This window comes from Terrapene carolina, unplaced genomic scaffold, assembly GCF_002925995.2.
Source record: "Terrapene carolina triunguis isolate 2854851 unplaced genomic scaffold, T_m_triunguis-2.0 Scaffold714, whole genome shotgun sequence".
Lineage (NCBI taxonomy): Eukaryota > Metazoa > Chordata > Testudines > Emydidae > Terrapene > Terrapene triunguis.
The window spans coordinates 8072648-8084780 of record NW_020665065.1 but is presented as its reverse complement, the minus strand read 5'-3'; the positions used below and the strand labels follow the sequence as shown (position 1 = coordinate 8084780).

The window sequence follows — 12133 nt, the reverse complement described above, 5'->3', positions numbered from 1 at the left end:
AAGGCGCCTGACACCATTACATGGATAGGCCCTGAGCCCCAAACAATGATGAATGGTTCTCATTATCGCAGGGTGCGGGGAGGTCTTTTCCCCTCCAGTTTTACACAGTCATACAAATCCACACACTGTTTCTCACAGAACCTGAGGCTAGCTGAAGAGGAAGATTTTCAGGGGAGGATCAGCGAGCTGAACCCACAGGTGAGTCTAACGCCATTATGATTTGTGTCAGGGTAGCTCCTAGAGGCCACAAACAGGCTCAGATGCTGGGTGTTGTCCCCAGAAGCACCTCACAATGCTCTTCGGCCCATTGTACACAGAGACATCTCACAGTAGATTAATGGCAGGAGCTGGGCGCTGAGTCCAGGTCTCCTGAGTCTCAGTTCAAGCCAAGACCATCCCTTCCTCTCTGAGCCTTACATCCAAACACCAGAGCAATGTCTAGGAGTTTGCACCTAGATTCCATTGGTTCCACCTCCAGTTTCCATATGTTTTTCAGGACACTTCCCACCAGGCTAATAAAGAGACGTTGTTTTTGCTTCCAGGCAGAAGTGCTGTGGGGGAGAACACGGGAGGAACTAAGGAACTTCCTAGTCACACAGCCCATCACTGGCTGGGAAGGGAGGAGCATCCACTCCCTTGGGGAAATAGTATGGTCCTCACTGGTTCTTATGCGCAGCTGTCACATGCAGGTAACCATCCTCATTCTGTTTGCACCTTCTGTCTCTTTAGCAAGGGATTTCCCAAATGCATGGGGGGAAAGCAATGTATTTTTAAATGGTAGGAGCAGAACGACTGGGGTAATTTGGGCCTCGGGCCCACAACAGGATCTGCTATCATGCTATTGTGGAAAACAGATCCTGTCAAATTAACTTGATATCTTTTATTTTTTGATGAGCTTACAAGTTTGGTTGATGAAAGTAGTAGTGCTGATGTAATATACTTAGACTTCTGCAAGGCACGTGACCTGATACTGCACGACCTTGTGATTAAAAAACTAGAACCATATAAAATTAACATGGCACACATTAAATGGATTAAAAACTGGCTAACTGATAGATCTGAAAATGTAATTATAAATGGGGATTTGTCATTGAGCGGGTCTGTTTTCAGTGGGGACCCGCAGGGCTAGGTTCTTGGTTCTACGCTATTTATCATTTTTTATCCATGACCTGGAACAAAACATACAATTATCACTGATAAAGTTTGCAGATGACACAAAAATTGGGGAAGTGGTAAAAAATGAAGAGGACAGGTCACTGATTTAGAGTGATCCAGATCGTGTGGTAAAGTGGGGCCAGCAAAGAATATGCATTTTAATGTGACTAAATATACATGTATATGTCTGGAAACAAAGAATCTGAGCCATACTTACAGAATGGGGGACCTTATCCTGAGAAGCAGTGACTCTGAAAAAGATGTAGGTGTCATGGTGGATAATCAGCCGAACATGAGCTTCCAATGCAATGCTGTGGCCAAAAGAGTTAATGGGATCCTGGGATGTCTAAACAGGGGAATCTCAAGTAAGAGAAAAGAGGTTATTTCACGTCTATATTTGGCACTGGCGCAACTGCTGCTGGAATCTTGTGTCCCGTTCTGGTGACTACAATTCAAGAAGGATGATGATAAATAGGAGAAGATTCAGAGAAGAGCCATGAGAATGAGTAAAGGAATAGAAAACACCTGCCTTATAGTGACAAACTCAAAGAACTCAATCTATTGAGAAGGTTAAGGGGTGACTTGATTACAATCTATAAGTACCTACATGGGGAACAAATATTTAATCATGAGCTCTTCAATCTAGCAGACAAAGATATAACACAATCCAATGTCTGGAAGTTGAAGCTAGACAAATTCCAACAGGAAACAAGGTACATTTTTAACAGCAAGGGTTATTAACCACTGGAATAATTTACCAATGGGCATGGTAGATTCTCCATCACTGACCATTTTAAAATCAAGATTGGATGTTTTTCTAAAAGATACACTCTGTGACTTATTTTGGGGACATTCTCTGTCCTGTTTCATACAGGAGGTCAGACTACATGATCACCACAGTCCCTTCTGGTCTTGGAATCTATAAATCCCACTGCAGAATTGGAGCCATACTTTGTTAGGAGGGAATTTGGGACTGAGGGTGAAAGATAAAAATTCAGCTTTTTTCACCGAAGTCAGCTAAAGGCGGACAGGTCTCACACGTTCTTAGAACTGGTTGACGTTTTTCATTCAAAATGTTGTGTTGATGACATTTCGTTTGTTTAAATGGAAATATGAGAATTTTGAGATGGTTTAAGCAAAAAGCAAAAAAAAAGAAAAGAAAAAAACAACTTTTTTTTTTAAATCTAGTTTTCTGGCACCAAAAAAGAAAAAAAAGTCTTTGGATTTCATTGTTTCAGGGGAAAAAAAACATTTCCAGACCAACCCTAGGGCTTCCCCCTTGTTACTGTCTCCAATAACATGACAAATAAAAACAACAAGGAGTCTGGTGGCACCTTAAAGACTAACAGATTTATTTGGGCATAAGCTTTCATGGGTAAAAACCTCACTTCTTCAGATGCAACATGACAAATAAATTGTCTCTCTGTAAGATCTGCATGGGATCACAACTGAATGAATTCCAGCTGAGAAAAACTCAGCCTGATGTCTCAGGTCATGGCTACACAGGAGCTCTCAAGGAAGTTAAGGCGAACAGAGGCAGCTAAAATGGGGATAAATAATATCTAAACTCCTTGTCTCGCAGCAGCGTTGTGGTTAGTTCATTCGTGTTTGAGATCCTCAGAGGAAAGGTGCTATAGAATGGCCATGTATTCAGAGTAGCGATTTGCTTGAATTTTGGCTCACCCCGGGCCATCTGCTACATTACACAGCACAGCGCATAGCTCTCTTCTACGGCCCTTAAACAACCTGCCCTATTGGAACCGGGAGCACGTATAGACGTACGAAATATGGCAGTGATGAAGAACGGGTACGGCAAGGAGCTTGGGGAAATTTAATCTCGATCATATTTTATTTTAAATAGGTCTTAACATTTTAGGACGATGATGATACTAAAACCTTATTTCCACAGGAGATGTCCGAACGGTACATTGTGCTGTTCCCCTTCCAGCTGTTGATTCTATCAGTGGATCACATGAAGAAGGCGTTTGTCTACCAGGTAAAACACAGGGTTCCCTTTGTACCGTGTAGAGCCCCTGTTCACTGGAGCACTGGGCTTCATCCATCAAGGCCCCAAGCTATCCCTTTGCTGTACGTCTGTGGCACAAATACAGTAACTAAATATCAGAACAGGGGCTCAACTAGAAAACTCTCTAGCTACAAAAGGAGCGTCCCGATCTGTGGGACTCCAAAGCAGAGGAAACCAGAGGGAGTCCCGGCCTGACCATCATCGGGGCGTGATGAGGAGGGAACAGACAACAGAAGTGGGAGAAAGAAATCACAGATGTATAGAATTATGAGCTACAGGAGCCAAATCAAAGAGTAAGGCATGTTGTCCAAAGCTTGGGGTGTGCCAACCTGGCAGGGTGATGGGGGGGAGGGGCACAGTAGGTGTATGAATTAGCATGGGGAGCACTTTACCACCACATGGCAGGGTTGAATAATAGCAATACACCCTCCTCCAATCACTTTCCATCCCTAGAGCTCAAAGCAGAACTAGATTTCAGCCATAGATTCTTTACAAAGGATGTCAGTATCATTATCTCCATTTTACAGATGGGGAAACTGAGGCACAGAGCGGGGCAATTACTTGCCCAAGGTCATCGGCAGAGCCAGAAATCAAACCCATGTCTCCTGAGTTCCAGGCCAGTGCTCTAGCAACTAGGTGATGCTGCCTCTCTTGAAAGAGCTGGGCCCAAGTGGCCTTTCATTTTCCTGAAGTAGGGGACCAGCTTTCAGGAGGCAGGGAAACACTGGATGTGGGGGAAGTAGAGCCTGGCGTTATGGGAGAGGGTGTGACTGGAAGAACGCGGAGAGGAGGGCGTCACAATGATTGCTTTCTAACAGTAATTCCCCACTGCTGCAGGGCCTGCTTCCGCTGGCGGGGATGAGTGTGAGGGACGTGCCGAGTGACACCGGCTGCATGTTTGAAATGATGGGTAAGCCTTCTTTCTAGACGCCTGTGAAAGGCTTAAACAGGTGGAAGATCCTCTTGTGATGACAGGGGAAAGAGGGCCACTGGTCCCTCTGTGTTCATTCCAGGCACCTCCTCATCCCTCTCCCCGTGACCAGGGGTGTCCATGTGCCAAGCGCATGCAACAGGGATAAGGCCCAGGCAGGGCTAGGGGCATTGGGATTCCCAATCTTCACATGTAAATGCGGCAGCCACTGATTCTCAAGCCAGCAAAGCTTCATTGTTAACTGTGACCCTTCGTGCTAAAGTCACCCTAAATGATAGATCCTCCTGAATCTGCTCCCTCAAAGTGCTGAGCCCACCTCTTAGAGGCCAGTGTCTTTTCAAGCAGAGCAGGACAACTGTCTAGTTCTGATGGGGACTAGCCCAGAACCCACCATCACGGACCACAAGACGTGGATGAGCTTGTCTCAGCATCAGGAATAGAACTGGTCCCAAAGGAGATGCCTGCAAGGCTGGCTACCAGCTTGTGAAGTCTTGGGGTGGTGGGAGGAATTCACCCATCAGACCCAGAGGCAGTTCTGTCTTCTTCCTGGGATGCCAGAGCTGTGTGTTTCCTTCCATAGGGCCCATGATAGAATCCAGGATCATCTCATGCCCGAGTCCAGCTGAATTCCACATCTGGGTTCTCAGCATCCAGCAGCACATCAAGATGGCAAATGCTCACTGTCCAGCTCACCCCAGCAATATCATTCCTTTCCTGGTAAGCCTGCCCTGCTGCTGGTGGTGGGTAAAGCCCGGAGTAGATGCGGAGTGAATGGGATGGGGGCAGGAAACATTAGTGGCTCCAGAGTGCGGAGAGACTGAAGTCCTCTGTGCATTCCCAGGTGGGGGTATGATGCACCGAGGCCAGAAACAAAATACCAGAGCGATGGACACCAGGCCCATCAGCTGCAGTGAGCCCAGCCACCCCAAGCACAACCCTGTGCTACCTGAACTGACAATTAACAACCTGTTCTAGTGGCTGGAGGCAGACTCTAGACGGAGATGTGACCCCTTCCTCCAAGCCAGTGTACACCCTGAGGACACCACAGATCCATCATAAGCTGTAGAGAGCAAGTCTGCTAAAAACACTGTGAACTTTCATACCACTGGCATTTAGTTTTTCTAACTGGCTGAGACACATTCAGCCGAACGACTGGTTTTCTGAGGCACAGAACGGGGCTGTGATTGACAGACCATAGGGAAATAGTTAGTCAGGCCAGACGTTCAACCTTCCCGTTAGTTACTGTCCCAAAAAGGAAGATTTGGTCTGAAGTGTCTACTGGCCTGTACCATACAGAGCCTCATAAGACACAACACAATGTCATGAAGTGCTACCAGAGAACAGGCGTACACTGAAGTTGAGAATAGTCATGCATTTGGATGCTACTGAGGGATGGCATATTTTAATGCAGTGAATATTCTTAAGGTTTTTCATCCAGTTCTCCCCTTCAAATTCTGTCTTCATGTTTCTAACTAGGAAAGGTTCAGATAAGCCCAGACCCAGCCTAGTCCGTCACTCCTCTCTCGAGCCTGACCACCTGAAAGTTCAGTTAAGGGTCCTCTTCTTCCAATCACCTACTTAGTGTAAGGATGTTTCAGGACCAATTCAAACAGGCCCACGGGTTACCTCACAAACCCAAGGAAAGCCGACAAACCCACCGCTCACACCGAGTTCTTAGATCTTATTCCCCTTTTTAGCAATAACATACCTAGCAGTCCTGTTACATGACAGGGACTTTCCTTGTTTTCCCTAAGCACCCCCAAAAATACAATAACAGAGTGTTCAGATCTTAATATTCTTTGCCAGGAACCTTTGTTCACACTTTTCCATCTCTAAAAGATTATACAGATGTTATAACACCCACACAGGCCTACAAAACCTACATCTCCATTGCTTATACATCTACTAATGCATTGCTAATCAATGGTCCACTAGATACAGATTAGGTCTTTATTGTGTGAGATGGGGTAAGCCCACCTAACCAATGCGTAACTCCCTTACCCTTAGCGACTCATCCCCCTTCCAGCAATGGCTGCTTCACCCAACCTGTCCGTCACTAAGTCTCCCTTTCAGAGAAAGGCCCACTCCACTCCAGTGCAGCAAGACCAAGGCACTGCTTGATTGTCCCCGCTGCTCCTATGTGCTAAAACGTAGCTGTGCTGTAGGGCTTACAGATTGCACAGGGGACTGAACAACCTGAAGTGTGTAAAATCTCAGGGACGGGGAGAGAATAGGCCACAGTGGTTGGTTGGTGAGAAAGGCCTTGACTAAATATTTTTCTCAAATTTTCCAACAAGGGGAAAGGGTGTTCAGGCTTATTCTTATGCCATTTAAGAGACGGGCCTGATTAAGAACTCCAGGCCCAAACCGCTTTGAATTTGGGGAAAATTCTCATTTGGATCAGGCCCATTTCTATAACTGGGCCAAAACAGAACCTCACATCACACGAAATGTCCCCTCCCAAACCTGGGGGAAGTTTAGCTTCAGATGCAAATTTATGTAAGGTACTTCTATGGACCCCATTCCTGTAGTATCTAAGCACTTCACACTCTGTAATATCTTTAGCCTCACAACGTCCCCGTGAGGCAAAGCAGTGCTAATATCCCCATTTTACAGATGGGAAACTGAGGCACAGAATGGCTACGTGACTTGCCCAATGTCACACAGGAAGTCTGGGGCAGAGAAGGAACTTGAGCCCAGCTCTCTTAAATCCTATGCTAATGCCATAACCAGTGGAACATTCATCTAACACCTTCAAACCTCTAACAAACATCACACTTCTATTTTTATTCTCTTCTGTATTGCATTCTGATCTGTCTCGGAAAAGGTTCCATGTGATGAGCAGTGGAAGAAACGGAAGCTGATGAAGCATCTGTTTTACACCACCATTCTGAAGTGGGAAGGGAAACCCCTCCAGCACCTAGGACGGATACACTACCTGGCCATGGTGCAGGTGGCTTATGCCAGCATGGGGGTAATGTACAGCATCTATTGCTCTAAAACATGTGAATCACCTTAGAAGGACTGGACGCCCCTGGAGCTTGGGTTCACATGGAGTCACTGGACTGAGATAGCCTGGGGTCCTAGCTAGATGAGTGCATATGGGAACTACAGCTGGTCAGGAATTTTTCAACCTATCAGTTTTTCACCATAAGATGCCGATGCCTCAAAACCAAAACTGTCTGAGAAACATACATTTCTGAAATGAAAAGTGTTGGGGCTTTTTTTGAGGCTAGATGACTTTTCATTTCAAAATTTTAGTAAATTTAGAGTCAAACAAAAGTTAGAAGGGTGGAAATGTCAAAATTAAAACATTTCAAAATTGTCAAAACCAAATGATCTGATTAACCCAAACTGGAATTTTGTCACGGTTTGTTGGTTCACAAGAAATTTCGAGATTACAATGTTTCTTCCCAATTTAAAATGGCAGAACTTTTCTAAATCTCAAGAATTCTCATGGGCTGGGAAACCCTAAATGAATCATCAATGACTTTTGGCTTGTGCGACATGATTATTCCATAAGCAATCTAAAAGAAATCAAGTGTCAGCCAAATAGTCTAGTGAAAAAGGTTACCACAGTATCAAAGAGACAGACACAGATGATTTGTGGGTATGTAAAATATCCCTCAGAAGTAGGGTGTGAAAAAGAAGCAAGTGTGAAAAATTGGGACGGGGGTGGGGGGTAATAGACATCTATAGAAGAAAATGCCCCAAATATCGGGACTGTCCCTATAAAATAGGGACATCTGGTCACCTTACTCATAAGGTATCAAATACCTGTGTATTGTGATGTAGAGTGAGGTACATACCTATACAAACACACAGACACATTGCATTTACATGCAGCTATCTGTGAGGGGGGAAATAACACAGATTCTAAACTGATCAGTTTCGTAAGCCTTGTGAATTCTATCTCATATATACTGTAGAGGATGTTGTCATGTATTTCTGTCCCAGATATGGACTGGCTACAGAGCTTGCTTATACACCCCAGATGTGTTCATCATAAGATCCTTTAATGCTCTGCCAGGTATGACTGAAAAGGCTAGCTTTAATACGGTATTTTGCACATCATGTCACCTAGTGGCTGAACAGTATAATGCAGCCTAGCATTCCATGACAGATGACCTGTCAATATTTTATATTGTAGCTATAGCAAACAAAGGGGAAATACCTGCTTGTGGGGTGTGTGATGACGATGACTGAATGCTTGAAAGTGACCCTGTGATTTAGGATCTCTCTCCACACCCATTTTACACCACTACACATTCTGCTGTCAAGCTAAGACTGCCCTATTAAGTACAAGTTAGTGACTTTGCCATGCACCTCTCTCTGCAGGACTTTAAAGAGCGGCTGCTGGTGCTGTTTCCAGAGGATCTGGTTTTCCTCTCCGTCGACAGAGAGAGAACCGGCATTGCGTATGAGGTAAATAATGAAGCAGGTGTGGGGACTGACTTGGGAAGAAAGGTTACCGAGCCTGTAGCGCGTGGTTAAAGGAGAGCTAAGGGGGGAATCCAAGAACCACCCTACAGGTGTTGGAAGGGAGAGGGGTTGATTAGGGTGGCCCAGGGAGGAATAACGAGGAGATATGGGATGAAGCTGAGCTAAGGAAAACTTGAACTGAATATCAGGAAACGTATCCTAACAATGAGAGCGGTGGAATCTTCTCCCAGCTGTAGAAACCACCATGCTTGGGATATTTAATACTAGCCTGGGCAATCCTGCACTAGTCTGAGGAGACGCACTTGGTGACTTCATACCCCTTCTCATTTCCCCCACCTCTTCTCTGGCAATTCCTAGTCAGGCTCTGTTAGAGTCCTTAAAAATCAGTGGGGTGGTGTATCAAATGGCCTCTGATCTCCATTTCTGCCCTAGCTCAGAGCTAACCCCCAGGACGCTCAAGGTAACTTCAGCTCCTAAACTTCAAAGCAGTCGCCACATGGGCTGACATCTGTACTGCTGAGTAACGGAAACTGAGCATGACAAGGTGGGTGAGCAAATATCTTTTACTGGACCAACTTCTCACCCACCTTGTCTCTCTGATATCCTGGGACCGACACCGCTACAACAGCACTGCAGAAACAGAGGCAGTTACTTTCCAAGGAACTGCAATTAGAAGAACATTGCATCCAGAGCAAAAGATGCAGCAACAAAAATAACACGAAGGAACCACAGAGACAGAGCTGGGTCCTAAATATCCGTATTTGCTAAATAGACACATACATCCTGCTGCTCTGACTGGATGCTAGCAGCTTCTATAACATAGCACACCATGAGCACTATTAGAGGGAGGCTACCCTGTGCCTGTACACTGCAGGCATTTTCTCTTTCCTTTTCTCTTTGAAGGGAAAACTCCCTCTAGCTGGGATCCAGGCAAAGGAGAAATCTGCTGTGCTGGGGCGGCTGGAATTTGAAATCACAGGTATGCCAGGGATTGATGATCGTGGTGAGAACTGATTGTGCCATGAGGATTTTTGCATTGCAATGGAATCAGCTGTCCCTTCCGTAACTGTTTAGTCCAGGCCTGTGGTAAGGTGGCCCCAGGTGAGGACACTAGGCTAGACAGGCCGTGTTTAGCTAATGGGGCTACAGGCTCTGCCTGTGACCAGCAGCCTCACTGAAGGATCCTCTTCCCAGCCATTATCTGAGCCCTGCCTTTTCTCTACCACAAGAGACTCTAGCTACATAAAATCAGCCTCCTCTCCCATCCACACCCTTCTGCTCAGGCTACACCTAACCCAGGCCGGAACACTCACCCCCCAGTGCACTCGCCTTGCTACTGGCTATCAGGCTTTTTGTGGTCTTCTGTGTTCCCTGATTGGCCCATCTGCTCCAGCCCTGTCTCAATTACTCCACCCTGTACACCTGTGAGAGATCTGAGCCTGTGTAGGGAGGGGAGGAGGCGGGGGGGGGGGGGTTAACTCTTTGCCTGCTGGGACGCAGCTGGAATACCTGTGCCCTCTCCCAGTGTATGCTGATAACACATGGGCCAAGAAGGATGCGTGGACTATTCCTGCACCAAAACGTTCCCACATGCCTCACTGTTCTCTTGGCAGGAAACCTGACGGAACCGATCCTGGTCACCTGCTCCACCGCTGAAGATTATGAAAAATGCCTCTTCTACCTACAAAAGGTCCTTGTCAGACATGACCCCCATACACTTTCTTTGCTCTGTGGCTGTTGTGGCTTCTGCTTTTCCAACCTGGGACTTTCCCAACCTTACGCACAACTGCTTATCCGCCTCCTACTCCTCCCCCTCCCCCCCCCCCCCATAAGGGTCCTCCATGATTCAAAACCAGTTAGCGCTCAGGGTGACCATTCAGCTTCCTTGGAACTCATCCTCCCACCTAAAGGGTTCATCATGGGGGACCACAGTACTTTTTCCTAATCAGAATGTAAGTGTGTATCACATACAATCACCCTGGAGATTTGAACACCTCACCTCCACTGCAGAAAGCATAAGCCACTACAGCTTGACCTAAAGGGCAGAGACCGCTAGCTAGTCACTTTTAGTAGAGTCATATGCTCTGTGGATCATGCACAAAGGGAGACACATGGCATATACTGAACATTTGATTGCCTCTGCACCATACTTGGGGTTCACAAAAAGGTGATGGTGAACTGGGCTGCAAGATTTTAAAAGTAGAAAAGCTCTGAGCCCCTTGAGAACTTGGATTGAGAAAGGCTGCACCTTTTCTGAATGCTTAAAATCTTAAAAGCGCTTAAAGTCTTTCCAGCAGCATTGCTGTATTAGTGCATTAATCTGCTGACATCAATCTGTTCCAGCCTGAGCAAAACCTTGACACTGTGACTGTCCAGCCACCACCAATAGTGCCGAAGAAATCGCTGCAGCGTTAGAACTATGGAGCCTATGGAAAGGGCACAGTGAAAGCGCTGACTGGAGAGGCCAAACTGATGGCTAAGGATGCTGGAGGAACGAGCCCACCACTGGCAAAACTAGAGATGGACCAGAAACAACTTGAATCCAAACCCCTTCAGACTGAGAAGGTTGAATTGTGAGTCCTCGATCTGAACCTACCCTGTGGGGTATGGTCCCCGGCTGGACTCATTCATTTGTGCCCAGATTAGCTGCTGTTCCCGATGGCCTGTTGGAACCCCCTGGATATAATCCCGGTTGATCAGACTCCTTGGGGAGGAATCCTTCCTGGTTTGATCACTTTATTTATTGGCTGCTGCTTCTTGGAGAGAGAAATAACCTAAGGTAGTGTGTAAATAGGATGAATAAAAGTCCAAGCCTTGTGCAGAAAGGACCATTCCTGTGACAGAGTTTAAGGCCAGACGGGACCGCCCAATCATCTAGGCTGACCTCCCGTATAGCACAGGCCACCAACACCCGCACACGAAACCCAGCACCCAGAATGAGACCAAAGTATCACAGCCCAGAGGAGACTAGACCAGTATGTGCCACAGGCAGAGACTAGGAGGGATGGAGGTGCACCAGTGCCTGAGGCCCATGAAGGAGCAGGGAAGTAATCAAGTGTGATATACCCAGATAATCCTGACTAGTGACCTGCACCCACCTGCTGCAGAGGAAGCTGACCCCCACCCCGCCCACCGTCACTGCCAATCTGAGTTGGGGGCAAATTCCTTCCCGACCCGACATATGGCGATCAGCTAGACTCTGGGCATGTGAGCGAGAACCAGCCAGCCAAGCATCTGAGAGAGAGACTGCTCGGTGTCATGTCACAGGCCTGGCCCTCCCCATCCAATGGCCCCTCTCTGCCCGTGGCCATCCCGTACACTTCCAAGGAAGGAGATTGATAAAAAGAAAACCGGGATGCATTGGGAAGTGAAGGGAATCCCTTCCTGACCCCTGCAGGTGGCTGGCTGAAGCTCTGTGCATGAGCTTTTAGATGTAAATCAGAAGCGACCCCAAGGGCTGCCCAGCCCTGAGCCCCACCCTCACAAGGAACCCCATCACACTCTCTCTCAAAACTAATTAAGTTGTTTGCTTCCCAGCTCCTACTGGGAGGCTGTCCCAGGACCTCCCTCCTTGGATG

At 46.8% G+C, this 12133-nt stretch overlaps 1 protein-coding gene across 1 annotated transcript; it reads left to right on the top strand.

Moving 5' to 3' along the window:
- The first annotated feature begins 3075 nt into the window (after positions 1–3075).
- Positions 3076–11312, top strand: LOC112107761 (rho guanine nucleotide exchange factor 7-like). Its single transcript, XM_024201621.2, has 8 exons — positions 3076–3151; positions 4019–4091; positions 4693–4829; positions 6940–7086; positions 8451–8537; positions 9459–9534; positions 10169–10245; positions 10899–11312. The coding sequence occupies exons 1-8, from the start codon at positions 3128–3130 to the stop codon at positions 10968–10970; spliced, it is 693 nt and encodes a 230-aa protein (XP_024057389.2). The 5' UTR covers positions 3076–3127; the 3' UTR covers positions 10971–11312.
- The last annotated feature ends 821 nt before the right edge of the window (positions 11313–12133 follow it).

Bases quoted from the DNA above. Each gene is read 5' to 3' on its own strand.
- LOC112107761 (XM_024201621.2), top strand. From the start codon at position 3,128: ATGAAGAAGGCGTTTGTCTACCAG. The intron at 3,152-4,018 runs GTAAAACACAGG...CCACTGCTGCAG, and splicing joins AGAAGGCGTTTGTCTACCAG to GGCCTGCTTCCGCTGGCGGG. The intron at 9,535-10,168 runs GTATGCCAGGGA...TTCTCTTGGCAG, and splicing joins GCTGGAATTTGAAATCACAG to GAAACCTGACGGAACCGATC.